The 20776-nt window shown below is 42.5% G+C and overlaps 1 protein-coding gene across 1 annotated transcript in view; it reads left to right on the forward strand.

Annotated features, from left to right (window-relative positions):
* The window catches only part of LOC309810056 (contactin-associated protein-like 2), a gene marked incomplete at its 3' end in the record, with an annotated part of 168400 nt that extends 156686 nt beyond the window's left edge, over positions 1 to 11714 (forward strand). The window contains exons 4-5 of the mRNA XM_082631773.1: positions 6880 to 6960; positions 11515 to 11714. Of these exons, the coding sequence (XP_082487899.1) occupies positions 6880 to 6960; positions 11515 to 11714 (281 nt within the window). The remainder of the gene's footprint in view (positions 1 to 6879; positions 6961 to 11514) is intronic.
* Positions 11715 to 20776: the final 9062 nt, after the last annotated feature.

A 20776-nucleotide genomic window follows, 5' to 3' on the forward strand; every position in this document is an offset into this window, starting at 1 on the left:
TCTTCCTGGAGAGTCCCTCCCGCCTGCGTCTCCTGATCTCCCCAGCCTCAGGGGTGCTGATCCTGTCTGGCCTCCACTTTTCCTCCCCCCATCAGTCCCCCTATGTCCTACTGGTTCACTTTGGGGTTCCTCCCATCTCCTTGGGTGTCAAGAGTCCCCCACCAGCAGCCAGCAGGCACCCTAGTTGTGGGGAGACGCTAACTCTGCATCTTCCCACACTGCCATCTTGACTCCGCCTCTTGTATTTTTTTTTAATGCTTTACCACTGCTTTTCCTCCCTACCTGCTCAATGAGACAGGCAAGAAATTTAAGGCTAAAGAATTCAAATCTCTTTTTAATATTCCATTCTTATGAATATCTTTAAAATCAGCTTACTGTTCTTAAGTACCTGCCTTGAAACTTCCTCTCAATTCTTCACATTCTGTAAAGGCAGTCAAAATTATAATCTGACAGTAATGTTTTAAAGCACAGTTAGCACTCTTCATGATTTCACAGGTGTTACCCTAATGGTGAGAACCATTCTCTCTGTGCCGTTTGGGCCCATGAGGGAATTGTATCTGGAATATTGGGTTTCTCTTCTTACGATGTTGGTTCAGAGTTCATAGTTTATCGCATTGCTCAGCTGATGCTATCATCATGTGGAATTATCTTTGTCAGGTAAAATGCCTCACATGCTCACTTTTGACGCCAGACAAGTGCAGTCAGAAGCCTTTAGACATCTGTGGGCCTCCCCAGACAGCCCACCAACCACAGAGAAAACAACTGGGCTAAATTAGTTGGTCGCCTTAATGATGGTGATGATTTGATAAAGCCAGTGTAGACCCCTTCTTCCTCATCAGAGACACTTCAGCTTAGCGCCTTGCAAGTGATTTCTGGAGCCAATTCCTGGCTCCACCACTTCTTGGTCATGGGACCTCAGCCAAGTGTTCAGCCTCCAAAATGGGATGAATACACCAACCTTACAAGGTTCACAGGAGGAGGAAATGAGCTAATCCATGAAAAGAACTTAAAACAGTGCCGGACTTGTGGGAAGTGCTATTAATATTATTTCCTAAATAGCTTGCTCCCAAAACTTAAATTTCACGTAAATTTACTTTTTGTGCTCTATGGTAGAAGGAAAACGCTTCTAGGCTGATTCCGCCACAGCGAACACTTGCTACTCTGGGCCCCAGAGAGTTTTATATGTGAGGAAAGTATAGTCCAAGTAATGAGTAATTTCATGTAGTCCTAAAATTTAGAGCTTTACCACGCATCCGTCACCTACGTGATGATTGGGGGCCCTTGTTGTGCGAGGTCCCTCACCTGGCGGCAGGTACAGGGTAGTCTGAGAACCAGCTGCCCGAGGAGGGCCGCACCCTCGCCCCGCCTGGCACACGGACAGAAGAGGCAAGGATTAGACTGTCTTTTGCTTTCCTGATGAAGTCTTCCTAGAATGTAGCAAAGGGCAGGCAGAGGCCTTTAGAAGTGGAATAAAACAGTCACGGTTTCTATGCTTTGGGGGGTAAGAAGGTGTATTTTTACTCACCCTGTCCTAATTTCTGACCATTTTACTATATCTGTATGATTACGAGGAACAGGTCCCCCTGGGCCTGCTGTTACAGAGTGTGTGTGTTCTTCCCTTTTTTTTCCGACCTGAAGTTGGAGGAAGAGAAAGGGCAGGGGCACCAGCGCTGAGCTCTCAGCTTGCTTCCCAGGTTGAAGACAGAGGTGATGGGAAGGGAGGCCGTCTGTGTGTGGAACTGTCCGAATGTGTTTGGGGGCCTGGGATGCACGTGCCTTCTCTGTGGGCTCTGCAGCATTGGCCAAGCTGTTTAACAAGCATGTCCACGGGAGAAGCATCCCCACCGTCAGTTCCTGCAGCAACATGTCTGCCTGTCCCCGCTGGGGGGAGGCGGGGAGGAGAGCTGATCTCTGGCTGATGGGGCAAAGGAAACATGGTCTGCCAGTGTAAAGGGCATGACCAGACAAACAGGACGTGTGCAAGGGAAATAAGCAGGAACACGCTTCCAGGAGACACTAAATCAGAGCTGGAATAGCACCACACTTTAGTGTTATCACATAGTGTGTCAACTGAGAAAAAGCATGCACAACCAAAAAGTTGAGAATTATGTTTTATGCAGTGGACATACTGAGGACTTAAGCCCGGGAGACAGACTCTCAAATAGCTCTGAGGGACTGCTCCGAAGAGGTTAGGGAGGGGCCCGGATATATGGGAGTTTTTGCAACCAAAACAAGTAGTTGGTACATCAAAAGATTACTATTAATTACAGAATAACCAGACTTCTCAAGTTAATGGAGTAAGCAATTTTTTATGTATGGGAAAATTCCAGAGTCTGGCCTCATGGAGATCATTCCTTTGATAGGCACCTTAACTATCTAGGGCCAGTATCCTGTTTTCTCCATCCTGAATCTCCTCAGGTTGCACTGTGGGGGTGGGCGTGGCTGATGGCTTGATGGCAGCAACATCCTTTGCCAGGTGACATTCTTTGTCCACCAGTGTCATTTGGGACCCAGAAGAAAAGTGTATTGAATACAGTCTTTGCCTATTCAACACAAATCTGGTCCTGAGACTTAATATCTAAAGTCTATTTTGGAACTCCACTGGTGGCACAGAGGCAAATCCACTTTATCCTGGCATGCAGACTGATTTGCTACTTTGACAGATAAGATCCGCCTGCCAGTGCAGGGGACACGGGTTCGAGCTCTGGTCTGGGAAGAGCCCACATGCCGCAGAGCAACTAAGCCCGTGTGCCACAACTACTGAGCCTGCGCTCAAGAGCCCATGAGCCACAGCTACTGAGCTCGTGTGCCACAACTACTGAAGCCCGCACGCCTAGAGCCTGTGCTCCACAACAGGAGAAGTCACCGCAGTGAGAAGCCCGTGCACCGCAACGAAGAGTAGCCCCCACAAGCCACAACTAGAGAAAGCCGGCGTGCAGCAGCGAAGACCCAACACAGCCATACATACATACATAAATGAATAAAAAATAAAGTCTATTTTGGACCTACTCATGACGTTTCCCAAAATACAGGTTCCTTGATACTCCAGCACCACTAAAATGCCTCTGCTCTCCTAGCAACCTTGGAGGAGGTGAGGTGGGAGGGGCATAAAGGTCGGCAGCAGAATGGAGCCCGTGTCACGGATGAGGTCTGTGGTTTGGCCTCATCTGTGTCTCTTGGCCTCCATGTTTCTTTATGCGAATTTCCAAGAGGACGTTGGTACCCAGGGGAAAGGACAGTTACAATGAAATCATTTGAAATATATCTGTCAAAGTAGCAAATCAGTCTGCATGCCAGGATAAAGTGGATTTGCCTCCAGGGAGTAAGCATTCACATGCATTAGGACAACCAGGCTCAAGGTATAAACAAAGCCAGGAAAACAGGGATGGCCGTGCAAACACAGAACCCTGTCCTTGAATTTCATGAGGACTTCTGTTGGGCCTGGGGGTTTTCCACTGATTGTTTTCTGATAATAACCAGACTAGTGGACCCAGGAATCATTAGCAGCTTTTCTGTATTCAATATGTTCCTTTCCTTTGTTGGGAAGAGTAAGAATGCTGCCTTGCTTTAAGGGTAGAGTTCAGTTTAGGCAGCTGATTTTCAAAATAGTACCTGCATGGGGGACTTTATTATTAGAAGAGGCTATATAAATGTTTAGCACATCTTAATGGACTGATTTTAATTATACCAGTCAACGAATATCCAATTAGTTCTGCTACTTGTCTGCACTATTTGTCATTGGGGCTGCAAATATAATTAAGATTGGCCCCTGCCTTTAAGAGGATGAATACCGGGCCTCCCTGGTGGCGCAGTGGTTGAGAGTCCGCCTGCCGATGCAGGGGATATGGGTTCGTGCCCCGGTCCGGGAGGATCCCATATGCCACGGAGCGGCTGGGCCCATGAGCCATGGCCGCTGAGCCTGCGCATCCGGAGCCTGTGCTCCGCAACGGGACAGGCCACAGCAGTGAGAGGCCTGCGTACCACCAAAAAAAAAAAAACACACACACACACAAAAAAAGAGGCTGAATACCATGTAAGGAGTGATGAGAATTAAGGTGATAGCCATTGAAAGGAGGGCAGATGCTTCATCTGCGGTGGCTGAGGATGGTTTCAGGAAAGACGCAAGATTTAATGGACAAAGAGAAGAAGGGCGAACCAGGTGTCCTGACAGAGAGTGCCGTGTGGATGAGCAAAGGCACGTCCCCCTCAAGCATCAGGAATCCGTGTGCCTAGAATGTTGAGTTGGAAAAGTGGTTCCATGAGGAAAGAGGCAGGAGAGAAATTCGTCTCAAGGGAAGCCTTCCTCCCCATGTTAAGGAGTTCAGATTTTATAACAGAGGCGATCCTGGGGTATTTCTAATGTTCTTTTCTAGTTCTTATTATTCTCCTTGGGTCATCGCAGGTCACATCCATACCTTCCACTAGTGTTTGTATCAATAACTTCAAGAGAACCAGAGAGAAGATGTCAACCTCTTGGCATCTGTGTTTTTCTGCATTTTTGTGGCCAAGGACGCAAAGCTCTCTTTAGAGCAGGAACTGTGCTGTGTCCCACCATCCATGTTACCTGAAGCAGGAGAGCAAACAGTTTTGCAGTGTCATGAATACCAAACGACAGAATCATGACAAAGTTGCCACTGTAATTGTTTTGTTACCAAATATGTTTTGAAGATTTATGTTATTGATATTTAAGGGTCAGGAGATTTCTGTGTTTATCCAAAGGAGATGAGAGATATGACCCACTCACCCCAATGTCTAGTAGTTATGGCCATACATCCTCCAAGCACCTCAGATTCAATGTGTCCAAACAAAACAAGTCTATCTCCCCAAACCCTGAAGAAAAGGCTCTTCCTCCCATAGGCCCTACCTACGTAAGCTAAACTGTCTGAAAGCTGGCATTTCCTCAACAGCTTACCTGTCTGTGTCTTCCTGGCCCTTGAAAGGCAGGACAGGGAAGATTATTGACTTTGGAATTAACCCTACCTGGGTGTTAATCCCAGCTAGGCCACTTACAAGCTCTGAAGCTTTTGACTTTTTAGAAGGATGTAGACCAAATCGAGTCCAGAGAAAGGCAAATACAATGTCAAAAGACCTAGAAACTGGGCCCCAGAGGCGCAGTGAAGGTGCAGGCCTTTATCCTTGAAAAACAGCTCTCAGTCTTTGAAGGGGGGTTGACGTCAGGGAATTATGTGTATTGATAACCAAATCTTACTGTGTCCTATGAGTGTGTGAGTTACAACGTGGAAGCTGCCCCATAATTTCAGGCAGTTCACTATAAATAGGGTCATAACTAAAACCACATCCATGCTTCAGATTAGTAGTTTGACTATATAAACCAAACTCTTCAATGAGGCACGGGAAGTTCTCATTAATAACAATTTTCATCTTTTTTATTGTTTACTGTATATCCCCAGCACTTAGAATAGCAACTGACATATGGTAGGCATTCTGCAAAGGCTTGTTGAAATGGGGAGAGAAATAGAAAATTTATTAGGCAGTTAATATTCTTCTCAACACTTATAAGATATTATCCTCTTACACATTCCTGAAGTGTACAATGTTTTACTAGAGCCATGTAAAATATTCATTTAAAGAAATGATTACTTTTTAAAACAAAAACACTAATTTGAAAAGATACATGCACCCCAATATTTATGGCGGCATTATTTACAATTGCCAAGATATGGAAGCAATCTCAATATTTATGGAAGCATAAATTACAATAGCCAAGATATGGAAGCAACCTAACTGTCCATCAACAGATGAATGGATTAAGAAGATGTGGTACCTATATATACAATGGAATACTACTCAGCCATAAAAAGGAATGAAATTTTGCCATTTACAACAACGTGGATGGACTTGGAGGGCATTATGCTAAGTGAAATAAGTCAGACAGAGAAAGACAAATACTGCATGATATCACTTACATGTGGAATCTAAAAAATACAACAAACTAATGAATATAACAAAAAAGAAGCAGACTCACAGATATAGAGAACAAACTAGTGGTTACGAGTGGGGAGAGGGAGGGGGAGAGGGGCAAGATAGGGGTAGGGGGCCAAGAGGTAAAACCACTATGTATAAAATAAATAAACACAGGGAATATAGCCAATATTTTATAATAACTATAAATGGAGTATAACCTTTAAGAATTGTGAATCACTATATTGTACACCTATAACTTATATAATATTGTACATCAGCTATACTTCAATTTTAAAAAATATTTTTTAATGATTACTTTTTTTTTTTTTTTTTTTTTTTTTTTTTGCATTATGCGGGCCTCTCACTGTTGTGGCCTCTCCCGTTGCGGAGCACAGGCTCCGGACGCGCAGGCCCAGCGGCCACGGCTCACGGGCCCAGCCGCTCCGCGGCATATGGGATCCTCCCAGACCGGGGCACGAACCCGTATCCCCTGCATCGGCAGGCGGACTCTCAACCACTGCGCCACCAGGGAGGCCCTAATGATTACTTTTTAAACTAATGCTGTAAGCTGTAAAAAGCTCATTGGCGAGTATATCCAGTGCCACCAGTTATGAAAGGGATAAAAGTGGGTTGGAAGCAGATTTCAGCCAAACTTAAGTATTCTAATACGTAAACTTGTCTGTCAGTGGAACCAAAGCAGGCCAGCTCAGGTAGTTCTAAGATTTGTTAATACTTCTCCCAAAGAGGTAGGCTGTTCATTTGGGAGTTGTACAAAGGCAAACAGCAGACACTGAAGTGGCTGTGATTCTTGTGGGAAACAACAGCAAAATGGATTTAGATGAAATGGAGATCTCATTTGGGAAAACAGGCTGTTGAAGGGTTGTATGAAAAACTAGGTATCAAATTATCTGGGATAAATGATATATATATGTCTTTTCATTTCTTCCTCTACAGCCAGTGCTGATTTTCCGTATAACCCAGGACAAGGCCAGGCTATAAGAAATGGAGTCAACAGAAACTCGGCCATCATCGGAGGTAGGTGACTTACAGGACAGGCTTTCCTGTAACTTCTCATCTGTGGGGAGTAGTCATTGTCAATAAAACCATAGTCCAGGGGAAAAGGCGTTATCTGGATTTGTACTTTATTCATTTCGCTGTTTAAATATGACTGAAGATTGAGAAGTACACATTGTGGAGAAAGTATGGTCAATGTAACCTGGCTACTTTTTATGCTGACTTATAAAAAAAAAAAAAAAACAGTAGTACGGAGCTAGCCAGCATCAGAATATGCAAGCAGGCAGTCATGGCAACAGCCAGAACATTCCTTTATGCCCTCCAGTCTTTTCCACTCTCATCCCCTTGCATCCCAAGTGGTCCATAATAGCTTACTACAAAATCAGGAAGGACTATGCCAGTCTGGTTTCAGTTATCTTAATACAAATTATCAGAAAATTAATAAGCAGGGACTTCCCTGGTGGTCCAGTGGGGAAGACTCCATGCTCCCAATGCAGGTGGCAGGAGTTCGATCCCTGGTTGGGGAACTAGATCCCACGTGCATGCTGTAACTAAGAGTTCACATGCCGCAACTAAGAGTCCGCATGCCGCAGCTAAGAAGTCCACATGCTGCAACTAAGACCTGGTGTAGCCAAAATAAATAAATAAACAAATAAACAAATAAATATTTTTTTAAAAAGAAAATTAATAAGCCAGAGTATCTAAAATATTCCAGTCTTTTCTTCTCACCAGAATACCTGCAGAATAATTCGACTCTCCTAGTATAGCGCCTCGTGTTTGGATCAGTATCAATAACCCTGTTGCCTGTTGCCTTCTTTTCTCCCTGCCTCTTCTGCCTTATTTCATAAAAATGTTTCCTGCCTCTCTAAGTATGGCTAATATTGTAAGCTTATCAAGGGTTTTAAACTCAGCCAATCAACTCAGCTTATTCAGTAGGTTTATTTTCCACAGGAAGAAAGTAAACACCTATATATATGTATGTGACTGTGAAATTAGAATACATTCAAAATGGTGCTCAAAGCACATAGTTCAAAGTTCTGGTATAATCCTTATCCTCATTGTTTTTGCTTTTTTAAGACCAACTTTATTGAAGTATAATGTGCACTTATTTAAGTGTAGCAGGTTCATGACTTTTGACAGACACATACGCCCATAACCACAGCTACAGTCAAGACACAGAACATTTCCATCCACTAGAAGTTCTCTTGTGCCCCCTTTGTAATTCATCCTTCCCTCTTCCCCACTTGCTTTTGTCACATAGATTACTTTTGCCCCTTTTAGGGCTTCATATGAATGGAATCACTTTGTATGTAATCTGTTGTGCCTTCTGTCACTCAACATAACGTTTTTGTTTTTTTAATTAATTTATTTATTTTTGGCTGCATTGGGTCTTCATTGCTGCGTGTGGGCTTTCTCTAGCTGTGGCGAGCGGGAGCTACTCTTCGTTGTGGTGCGCGGGCTTCTCATTGCAGTGGCTTCTCTTGTGAAGCCCGGGCTCTAGGCGCGCGGGCTTCAGTAGTTGTGGCTTGCAGGCTCTAGAGCGCAGGCTTAGTAGTTGTGGCGCATGGGCTAGTTGCTCCACGGCACGTGGGATCTTCCCAGACCAGGGCTCAAACCCGTGTCCCCTGCATTGGCAGGCGGATTCTTAACCACTGCACCACCAGGGAAGTCCTGACATAACGTTTTTGAGATATATCCACATTGCTGTATGTACCAGTGGTCTGTTAATTTTCATTGCCAAGTTGTATTCCATTGTATGAAGGTATTATAATTTGTTTTATCTACTCGCCTGTTGACAGGTGTTTGGTTTGTTTCCAGATTTGGGCTATTTTGAATAAAGCTGCTATGAATATTCTTGTCCAAGTCTTGTGTGAACAAAAGTTTTTGTTTTTCTTTGGTAATCCCTAGGAGTGCCATTGCTGGATTATAGAAAGAAGATATTTAACTTTATAAGAAATTCCCATATAGTTTTCCAAAATGCTTGAACCATTTTACACTCCCATAAGCAATATTTGAGAGATCAAGTTGCTTCACAATCTTACCAACACTTGGTATTGTCATTCTTTTTCATTGTACCCATCTAGTAGATGAGTAGTGGTAACTCATTGTGGTTTTAATGTGTAGTTATCTGATGACTAGTAATGTCAAGCATCTTTTCATGTGCTTACTGCCACTTGCAAATCTTTGGTGAAGTGTCTGTTTAAATCTTTCCCATCTTTTAATTAGAGTTTTTTGACTTCTTGCTACTGAGTTGTAAGAGTTCTTCTTACATTCTGGATACAAGTCCTTTCTCAGACATATGTATTGTGAATATTTTCTCCTAGTCTGTGACTTGCCTTTGCATTTTCTTAGTGGTATTTTTTGAAAAGCAGGAGATTTTAATTTTGATGAAGTCCAATTTTTTTAACCTTTTTATAGTTTGTGATTTTTTAAATTCTTTCTAAAAAATCTGCCTACCCCAAGGTTGTGAAGATCTTCTCCTATGTTTTCTCCTAGAAGTTTTTTAGTTTTCATTTTTATTTTTCAGTCTATAATCACTTTGAGTTAACACCTATATATAGTATGAGATAAAAGTCAAAGTTATTATTTGCCAAATGAATATCTAGTTATTCCAAGATCACTTCTTGAAAAGTCTATATTTTTTTCCAATTTAATTTCCATGGCACTTTTGTCAACAATCAATTGGCTGCATATGTGTATGTCTTTTTTCTGGGTTTTCTGTTCCATTTTGTTGACCTATATGTCTTTGTTTGGCCAATACCATGCTTATTTTATTGTTGTATTTTTATAGTAAGTCTTGAAATAAGCAGTGTAACTGCTACAATCATTTCTTTTTTTCAAAATTATTTTTACTATTCTGGGTCCTTTGCACTGCCATATAAAATTCAGAATCAGCTTATACATTTCTACCAAAAAAAAGTTTGCTCTGATTTTCATTAGGATTGCATTAGATCTATAAATGAACATCTTAACAATATTGACATTGAAATATGGTATATTCATCCATTTATTCAGGTTTCCTTTAGCTTCTCTCAGCAAGGTTTTATGATTTTCAGTGTACAGTCTAGAACATCTGTGTTCAATTTGTTCTGTTATAAATGGCATTATTTTATTACTTTCATTTCCAAGTGTTTCATGCTAATATGTAAAAATACAAATTTCACTTTGCTAAATTTATTGTTAGTTCTAACATCCTTTTTCTGTATATTCCTTAGAATTTTCTTCATAGACAATCCCATCACCTGAGAATAGTGTTCTTACTTCTTCCCAATCCGTACACTTTTTTATTTCTTTTTTTGCTTTATTGCACTGCCTAGGGCTTTCAGTACAATCATGGATAAAGGTGTTGAGACCTGACAATCTTGCCTTAAGGGGAATGTGTTTAATCTTTCACTATTAAATACAATATTAGCTGTAGATTTTTCAAAGATGCCCTTTATCGGGTTGAAAAGTGTCTTTCTCTTGATAGTTTCCTGATAGGCTTCATGATGAATGGGTATTGAAGTTTGTCGTATGCTTTTGTGCATCTATTAAGATGATGATATGGTTTTTCTCCTTTATTTGTTTAATGTGGTAAATTACACTGCTTAATTTTTTAATATTAAATCAATCTTACATTCCTAGAATTAACACTACTTTGTCATAATATATTATTTTCTACCTATTGCTGGGTTTGCTGCTAAAATTTTATTAAGAAGGTATATGGCTCCATCATTTTCTTTTCCTATAATGTATTTGTCTGGTTTTAGTGTCAGTATAATGCTGGCCTCATAAAATGAGTTGAGTGGTATATCCTTCTCCTCTATTTCCAAACATATGTGTAGGATTGGTATTACTTCCTTAGGTCAAGTTTGTTAATAGTGTTTTTGAGGTCTTCTAAATTCTTACTGATATTCTGTTTAATTGTTCTATCATTACTAAGAGAAAAATGTTGGTATCTCCAAATATAATTGTGATTTGGTCTAATTCTCCTTTCAGTTCTGTTAGTTTTTGTTGTTGCTGTTGACTGAAAAAAATGCGCAGCCTAGAAGTTGAGAATTATGTCTTATTCACTGGACAAAACTGAGGACTTAAGTGCAGGACACAGCATCTCAGATAACTTTGAGGGGCTGCTCCAAAGAGACAGGGGGGAGCCAGGATACAGAGGAGTTTTTGCAACAAAGACCAGGTAGTCGGGAACATCAAAAGATTACTATTCGTTAAAGAAAACCAGACATCTCAAGTTAAGGAATTTAGCACTTTTCTATATATGGGAGGATGCAAGAGTCTGGGCTCACTGAAATCATTCCTTCGATGTGCACCTCAGCTCTCTGGGGCCAGTACCCTGCGCTTTCTCATCCTGAGTTCCCGCAGGGCTCCCCATCTGGGGCAGCTGTAGTGGCTGACTGCTGCAGCATCCTTTGTTTACTGATATGGCAGGCAACGTTGTTAGTCCACGTTGTTGTCGTTTTGGGGCTCTGTGTTTCGTGTAGGGGAGAGGGCAGCACTTGAGGGAACGATGACGAAGCAGGGGAACAGTGTTGGCGTGATCTACAGGATCTGGTTAACCTCTAGTCCCTCTGCTGTCTCCACCAGGGGTCATTGCCGTGGTCATCTTCACCATCCTCTGCACCTTGGTCTTCCTCATCCGGTACATGTTCCGTCACAAGGGCACCTACCACACCAACGAGGCCAAGGGGGCAGAGTCGGCAGAGAGCGCGGACGCCGCCATCATGAGCAACGACCCCAACTTCACAGAGACCATTGACGAAAGCAAAAAGGAATGGCTTATTTGAGGGGCGGCTCTTGGGTGATGGCATGAGGGCAGGGGGAGTGACTGGGGAGGAGGGCAAGGGACAGAAGCACCCTACTTCATACTCCTGAGCACATCCTAAGAATAGTAGCACAAGCTGGGGGAGGCAAGCGACAGAAAACTCCTGAGACGGACGGCCACGAGAAATACCTTCTGATATTTCTTTAGAGCCGAGTTTCCCCTTCTGTATCGAAACAAAATAATACAAAAAATGCTTTTAGAGTTTAAGCAGTGGTTGAAACTTGTAGGTACTATCTGTCTTCTTTTGTGTGTGTTTAGAGGTGTTCTAAAAACCCATGGTAACAGGGGAAGCTTCCTACATTTTGCAGAGCCCTTAGAATGTGGATATTTTTTCCTGAGAAAAGCTGATGCACAGTATACATGACTTCCAGCATTTTCTTCCTTTTACATAGAGTCAGCCTCTAACGGGCTATTGTAGTAACTAGTTCGTGTCCATGTAATCTTTCTTTTGGTGTCCTGTGAAGTGGAAAAGGAGAGATGGGGCAGAGAGAAGCTATGATTTGACAGTTCTCAGAGACCTCAGTCTGTGCAGCTCTCTGAGAGTTCCCACCAGAAACAGCTGGAGGAAGAGGGGGTGTGGCCCCTCTTGTGTGACAGCGTGGTCAGTACAACTGAGAACAGCTTTCAGAACCAAGGAAGCAGTTTCCTGTTGGGATCGTTGGTTTTATATTTCATCAGATTCTGCAGGATAATACTGTTCCACGTCTGCAGTCTTAGCCCTATCCAGTGTCTGTAACGATCAGCTACGATACCTGGTGACCAGCTGTTACAAAAAAAATTTCCCTCTGCTTTACCTGCAACATATTGGGCTAGATTGTACGCGTGTGTAAGCACCTCAGTGGGGAATTAGAGCCAGATGTTAAGATTTGTCTGCTCTGTTTCTTTTATAGTTGGTAGCAAGAGTATGGACACTTCCTAGTAAATGCATAAATTAGGTTGGTCTTCTTATTTTGCTTTAAATCTCTAGTCTTTAAGCCCCGGGACAGGATCCTAGCAGACAGTGTCCTCTGAATGGATGAACCAAAATAAAGCCAAGTTGTGACCGCGAGTATGGTTATTGCTGTTAACTCTGGAACCCTGTGGAAAACCCTGCCGTAGTTTAACTCATCTACGTCCACGTACTGTTCCTTCCTAAAGAGACACACGGCCATGATGCAGGGACCCTCTCTGGCAGATACATTTGAATCTCAGGTTCATCACAACCTGGTAACTGATGATTGCCTCTCAGAGAATGGACATGTCTGGTCAACCAGACCTCAGTTTAATCAGGAACCTTCATCAACTAATTCCAGCAAGTAACTATTTATTTAAAAATAATCGACTGTGTGTGTAGGCAAGTGGGACAATGCTCCTACTGGAGCATCCAAAAAATAACTTCATTTATTTATTTTAAAAGAAGGTTACACAAAGGTTATTTCTAGAATGACTACCATTTATGATCCTTATAGTTCAGGCTGTTATACTTAATAAGTACCTCAAAAATTTTTTTAGACTCCAACATTTTGAGGAATTAAATATCCCTTTTTTCTTTCTCCCCCTGGAAGGAGGTACAACGAGGTTAAAAAGGTACTGATGTGGGCTTCCCTGGTGGCGCAGTGGTTGAGAGTCCGCCTGCCGATGCAGGGGACGCGGGTTCATGCCCCGGTCTGGGAAGATCCCACATGCCGCGGAGTGGCTGGGCCCGTGAGCCATGGCCACTGAGCCTGCGCGTCCGGATCCTGTGCTCCGCAGCGGGAGAGGCCACAGCAGTGAGAGGCCCGCGTACCGCAAAAAAAAAAAAAAAAAAAATAGTGCTGATGCTATTGTTCTGTTGGCCTGCCTGGAGAAAATGGAAATTCTGGTTCATTTGGGTTATATATTCAGGATACTCAGGATGCCTGACTTATTGGAGGACCTCAGTTTCTTGAGTGATGGAAAATGTTATCCAGAGCTGCACATGGCACCAGTGCCTGACACATTCCAAAGGAGACAGTGGACCAGTTAATTCACATTCAAGTCAAGGTCATAAAACAAAAGAGAATCCTAGCACCCTTTTACAGTTGCTGACCTCGGGCACTGTCATAACCACCCTTTATTTAAAAAGGTCTTGATCATTCTTCCATAAAATGCATTTAACATGAAAAGCATTTATTAATGACCAAATATTAGAACAACATAACATTTACAAATGATATATTGAAAATAAAGGTTATTTATTTGAGCAAGATGACTACCATTAAGGATTCTTTTATATATTTTCAAAATGAAAGCAAATTGTAAACATTATGTTTAAAAATGTTTCTGATTTCTTAATACCTATTTGATAGGTATTACTTTTGTACTTAACAAATAGCACCAGATGGAAATTTATTATTTATTGCATTTGCCATGAGAGCTTTATTCTTTATACATTGTCTGAGCACTTTCCCTTTCTTTCCAAAATGATTAAGAAATTAAAACAAACATAGCCCCTTATATAAAATGTTCTCACCCTTTCTCTTCTCTGTCTTCTTTTCTTTTTCCTGCCACAAAAAGTGAAAAATAAAACCTAACACTTCTCCCCAGATTTTCTAACGTAGGGCACCGGGATGACCGCGGGGACCAGTGTTTCTCCCACCTCCGCATCGTTTGAGATTTACAGACGCATGACACGGCCTCTGCCCTGAAGGGGGTTACAGCCCAGCCAACGGACAGGACACAAAAAAAGTGGATGAGGTATTAAGTTATAAAGTAAAGGGCCAAATGCGTGCTGGACATCCTCTCTTTGGGACTGCAATCTTCACCCAAGTTCCTAAATTTATTTGTGAAGGCCACATACAGTACCTTCTTAAATGCTAAATAATTTTGTTTTATGTGCAGAAAAGAAGACAGCTCTTTTTTCCAGCTCCCCAGGCAGCCATGACATTATGACCCAAGCTCAGGGCCCAGTCCTGCTTTGTCAACCATATCCTGCAAAAGCCTGGTGTCTTATAACCCAATACCTTACCAATCAAGCTAGTGGTAGTCTCTTCAAATAATAAAAGAATCAGAACAAAAACAAAAAGTTTTCTTTAAATAAGAAGTTGTTTTCAAGTTGCAGGAGAAGCTGACAGTTGATTTCGGGTTGTTTGTGCAGGAAACATCCTCCGTGTATAAAGCAAGCATCTCTGTTTTGAGTTGCTAGGATTGGGGTCTTCAAATGAATGCAAAATCAGTCCCTAACCACGCTCTCAATGTACTCCCTTGAGCTCAAGGATGCTGGCTCAGGAGGTAAGAGGTTATATTCTTAAGTTCTTCTCTGGCCCTTCATAGTATATAAGACAACATTTCCCTGTGGCTTTCAAACAACTGCTCAAAAAAGAAACGAAAAAAAAAAAGGTGAGAGAGAGAGAGACCTGTTGTGTGGGAGTTTTTATTGACGATCTGGGGATAAGAGTTTGAGAGCCTTTGTTGGAAAATTTCCTGTTGCCCTGTGTTTGACAAATAGCATCCTTTACTAAGAGGAGCAGGATTTCAGAGGCACAGGAAAAAGAGCTGGCGTGAGCCCAGGAGTGGATCTTAATGTTGTCGTTGAGCATCTGTGGGGCAGCCACCAGATGGCGCTGAGAGCTGGGCACAAAGACACAAACCATAGGAAGCGCCAAAGGAAGAGCTAACAGCTGCCGTTAGGAAAATGCAGTGTCAGTGCAGCGTCAGGATGGAACTATTAGTTCCTTCTGTAACAGGATCTGTACTTTTCTATTCTTCCACACGTTCTTTTTCGCCCTGTCCTTTCTCTTATGGTGTAAACGTTTTCATGGTCCCTTGATGTCTCACACCTCCAAACGATTAGCACCTGATTGGAACCTCTTAATATTTTTCTTTTCCTTTTCACCATCCTGCCAAGCAGTTTTCAAAAAGAAAGGCAACAATTATTCAATTGAGTTCCGATGAGCCAGCCAAAAATAGGTCTAAATTGCTAGTCCCGATAGTACCACCTCATCCTGAAATAGATGAGAAACAAATAGTGTTTCTAACTGACCTGGGCTAAAACCCAACAGGTGCCGTTGTTAAAATGATGTTTTGGTGAGAGTTGATCCCTAGAGCTGACCCTTTCTCTCTCCCTGACGTGCTCTGTAACCTTGGCCAGCTCGCTGAACGTCTGTTCCTTTTTGCCTCGTGTGTAAGATAGAGCTGTTTTATCCACTTCATGAGACAATGGTGAGGTGCCATGGATTCTTGGCTGTGGATACTTTGAAACCCAAATATAAAGGCCAAAGTCAGTGGACCTATGGGAAGACTTACTTTCCAGCTCGTGGTTGTAAGTCACATCAAAAGAAACCACGCATCCATGTCCAGGAGTGTAGAGACATGAAGCATGGCTGTACAATTACTAGATTATAACTCAGGTAGACTGCCAGGGAGCTAATCCGTCAACACTGGGAGATGCAACACAGCCAAAGGCCAGAGAAATCAAAACGCCACAGGTATAAAACCCTAAGTTCCCACCTGGGTGTGACTTGTCGCTTACACATGCCCCAGTATGATTATAAATAAGACGACATTGAAAAGCAAATGTGACTGTTTCACGTAGCCCGATGGCCCTGTGCCTACACTACACACACCCTGCATGATGATGCTGGAAACTTTAAATTTATTTCACAGCAGTATTTTCTGGATACACGTGGTTCGTGAAACTCATTGTCCGTGAAACAGGGAAACCGTGTTGAAAAGTTGGTTATCTCCCATGGAGCAAAGACTAGCAAAAGGTAATAAAGATACCTGGGCACATGGGTATTAATAACCAGCAGGCACTTACGAGTTTATTTTCCAGATGAAAATGTGTTTTAAGAGCAGATCTACTTACAGGGGCTGCACCACTTTCCGAGTCTCGATTTTTTTTCAGCAACTGCTGGACCCTGAGATGGTCATGGAAACATGGAGACTCCTCCCATCTGGTAGGCCAAGAAACAGTTCTCAGTGTCACTGATTCTACTTTTTGTTTTATCAGGTTTCTTTTTGTTTGTTTTTTCAGTGAGCATGGTGAACTGCAGAGGTTAGGGCTGTGAAAAGCTGGGCTGATATTCTTTCTGTAAAGTCAGTTAGGCTTCCATCCCTGTGAAATAACACGAAATGTTGCTCTCTAAAAGCAACAGCATGTAAACTAGAATGAAAGAAGGAAATCATGTATGTATGCCTACTGTTCTTTGTGAATGTCTTTCATTTAACTAAAATTATATTAGAAACTGGATTGATAAATAAAAAAGTCCAACATAGTTTTAATTATCCTAAAAGCGATTCTTTGTGTTTTGTTCCACCTGATTCTCTTAGAAGCTATTTTCAACCTTCAGCAAAGCAAGTTTCAGGCACTGCAGTACACATCTCTTTGGAATATAATCTTTCCAAAAGCTGTGGTGAACTGGTCGCTCCACAAAGACAGGTCTCAATGGATGCATCCATCGTTAACCTCCATTTGCTGCAAGCTCCTCCCTGCACCCCATTTTTCTTAAGGTGGCTTAATGGATACAGGCTTCACGTTTTGGATTAGTTTACACACAGCTTGGTAAATTATGGTTGGAGCTCCATGATGTCCAGAGTATATTCTGAGCCCAATTTGGGATGAGGGAGTAACGCTGGGTAATGGACAAATAGATCCAGGGCAATGAACTAGGTAACAGGAATTTACAACGTGTGTGGAGATGCAGATCTTTCTAAATTCACTCCTGTACATTAAGGGCTACAGTTCTTAGTTCTTAGTCCCATTTTCTAGTCTTCAGTTACCATTGGGAAGCCACTTCCTGCTAATCAACTTTCAGTGAAGCATTTAAATGTACACCAAATAAGTGTGAATTCCAGTTAAAAGCCCAAGCTCTTTGTGCTTCAGCGATTCCCAAGGCCAATCAATAGAAATAACTCTGAAGTCTGTTTAGAAGGCGTTGTGCCCTGAGGTTCTTTGTCTGGATTCTGCTTTGCAAGTGTGATCCAACAGGTGTGGGGAGAATGTCACAAAGTCCCCCGAGAAAAGAAAATCAGCGCTTGTCAAAGTTCACAACAAACGAATTTTAAAAGGATGAGCCGGCCAGTTCAGGATTTACCGTCTGCAGCAAAAGCATCTGAGCACCACATGCTTCTTCCCTTTCCCAGTCTTCCTGCCGTCAGCCACGTGGACACCACGATCAGTAAGCTCCAGGAAGACAGTGATTTTATTTTGCAGAAGACAGTATCTTTTCAATGAATGGGGAGTAGAGAAGCAGAGAACGGGTAGGAGGGAGAACAGCGGGCGGAGAGGTACATTGAAGAAAACATCCAGTTTTACTCTTTGTTGGTAATGACGTGGCCTGATGGACTTACCAGAAGACAGAAAAGAGGAAACAACTGTGTTGTTATTTTTTGAAAAAGAGTTTATGTCCTCCCCAAAGAACCTATGTTTGAAAGCTAACCCTTGAGAGCAAGTATTACATGAGTCATCATTAACATACGCACATCTTGCCTTGGTCACTCTGAAGTCCATGAATTCAGAGAAACCTGGGCTAAATAATCCCTGCCCTGGAAGATTCCTTTCTACCAGCAACCCTTCCCCTCCCACAAACACGCCAACATGCCTGCAAAGGACCGCAGCTCAAAGCAGTTTGCCAGGAAGAGAATGCAAGGTTGGTTTTGGGGGGAGGGGGGTTTCCCCTGCATTTCCATTATCTTTCCATTCATCTTAATTCATCCTCTGGGTACAGGGTGAGTAAAATCTCTTGACACAGATAAATAAACATGTATGCGAAGTCTTCACCAAAGGAATGAAGCCGACATTTTTTTTAAGTCCCTGGAACCAAAGCATGAGAAAGTTAGTCATTTCTTCTAAATATAGAAATTCAAGTTATAAAATGTAAATTAAGATGTGGCAGAGATGAAAAAGGCCAAGATGATGTCAATGAACTTATGTTGTTGGAAAGTTGGAAGATGAAATTCTCAGGTCTAGGAAGGCAATAGCTAAAATGGAACGTAAGGGCAAGCTTTTAAGTCGTGAAAGATATAAAAAGGCTAAATAAGAGCTTTACTCCCTAAGATCCACTACAGCAGGACTAGGTGGAAACTTTGAAGCCAGGAGTGAACTCTTGAAGTGTTTGTAGTAGCCAGGAGTGAAGTATCAGCGTCTGAAGTATCTGTCAAGTCGTTACTTAAAACAAGGTGGAACACACTCAGAATGCTGTATAGCCATGGGAAGTCACCAACTAGATATATACACAACAATCTTAAATCCTATATCTTAAAACTATAGTACAGAGTGAAAAGGTAAGAAACAAAATTAGATTCATAAAGCAATGGAATTTATTAACATTAAAAACAGAGCAACAAAACATTTGCAAGGATCCATGAATAATTAAGGATATGCATATGTACTTACATCCTTCTATAAAATATATGTTACACGCAAAGCAAAATATGATAGTCATTACCTGTGGAATGGTAATGAAGGAAATGGGAGGGAGGATGGAGTGAAAATAAAGTAAAACAAAACAAGAGACGCCTTGCATGGATGAATGATGAGAAAAAGCCTTATTCTGTGGATTATCATCGGCTTCACTCTCAGCCCCATGGAGCCTGGGGGTGGGGAGAGAGGGGCCGGGAGGGCAAGCATCCCGTCGCAGGGCAGCACAGTTAAATCTCGACTGCAAAGGGCTGACCCATGAATGGATGTCAGGAAACATAACCGCTAATTCAATCAATCAATAAATATTTGTGGGGCTTCCCTGGTGGCGCAGTGGTTGAGAGTCCGCCTGCCGATGCAGGGGACACGGGCTCGTGCCCCGGTCCGGGAAGATCCCACATGCCGCGGAGCGGCTGGGCCCGTGAGCCATGGCCGCTGAGCCTGCGCGTCCGGAGCCTGTGCTCCGCAATGGGAGAGGCCACAACAGTGAGAGGCCCGTGTACCGCAAAAAAATGAATGAATGAATGAATGAATGAATGAATTATATATTCGTGGATGAACAAAAGCAATGAGAAAGGGGGGTGACAGCAGAGCATTTCTGTTCCTTTAAATGCAATTACGTTCCTTGTATTGTGGAACTGAAGGAAACTCAGGGATAAAGGGTCTGCCCTCCAGTTCTGCAGATGAACAGACGCCAACCCCTTTGCAAGGACGTGAATGAAGATGCCACCTCGCTCCTCCGCGTGTACTTTCCGAGAAGGCGCCCAACCTGGACCTACCTGCGGATGACTCCGCCCCCCGCCTGACTTCTCCTTCTTGGACAGAATAAGGTCTGTACTCCTGTCGAGCGGAACCAGAACAGCACTTCTGCTGGTCAAGTGCTAGTTCTGAAGCTGGGCCAATGGGCAGGTGTCCCTATTCTGTACTCACTGTAAAGAAGACATTCCTGGTTAAATCACAGATCTTGCTAGAAGCACATCCGGGGCTTTGTCAAAAATACAAGAAGATTCTGCAATATATTTCTGGGTGATCATGTTATAACTCCTCTAAATTAAATGTACAGAGTTCATTCGCTTTGATTCCAAGCAGCAACCATGGTGTTCCCTTTACATCATTACAAGTGTAGGAGATATATTGAGTACTGCCAGACATGTCATTACAAATCTCAGCTTAAGCACTGCAGAAGTGAACTCTAAAGTTTAATTGGTGTCCCCGGCTGGTGTTATAAAATACAAGTCCGGGACACATGGGAAAGAAAAATGACTTAATATGAATCATCTTAACATGAAAGCAGCAAACAGAGTAAAACAGATAGCTGAATTTATTCTGAATCAAAATGACTTGCCTTGACACCTGTACTGTATTATGTGACTGATTTGGGGGGAAATATTTATGCTTCTCAAGAAGACAACTGTTTTCAGGGACAATTGAGGAGAAGGAACGAATAGCAGACATTGGGTCATTTCACAAGATTACTTGGAAGTATATGGATTGCTGCGCTGGCCGCGTCCAGACATAATCACTGGCAGAAGCTCCATGGGACGAGTCCCCTTAACAAAACCAACTGTCATCTATGACAGGGTGCCTGGCTGTGTCCCCAGCTGACCTGGAACCCGGAAATAACTGAACCCTGGCCTGTCATAATGATGCCTCTATAATAATATCTG

This window comes from Mesoplodon mirus (assembly GCF_964341445.2).
Source record: "Mesoplodon mirus genome assembly, chromosome: 9".
Taxonomy (NCBI): Eukaryota; Metazoa; Chordata; class Mammalia; order Artiodactyla; family Ziphiidae; genus Mesoplodon; species Mesoplodon mirus.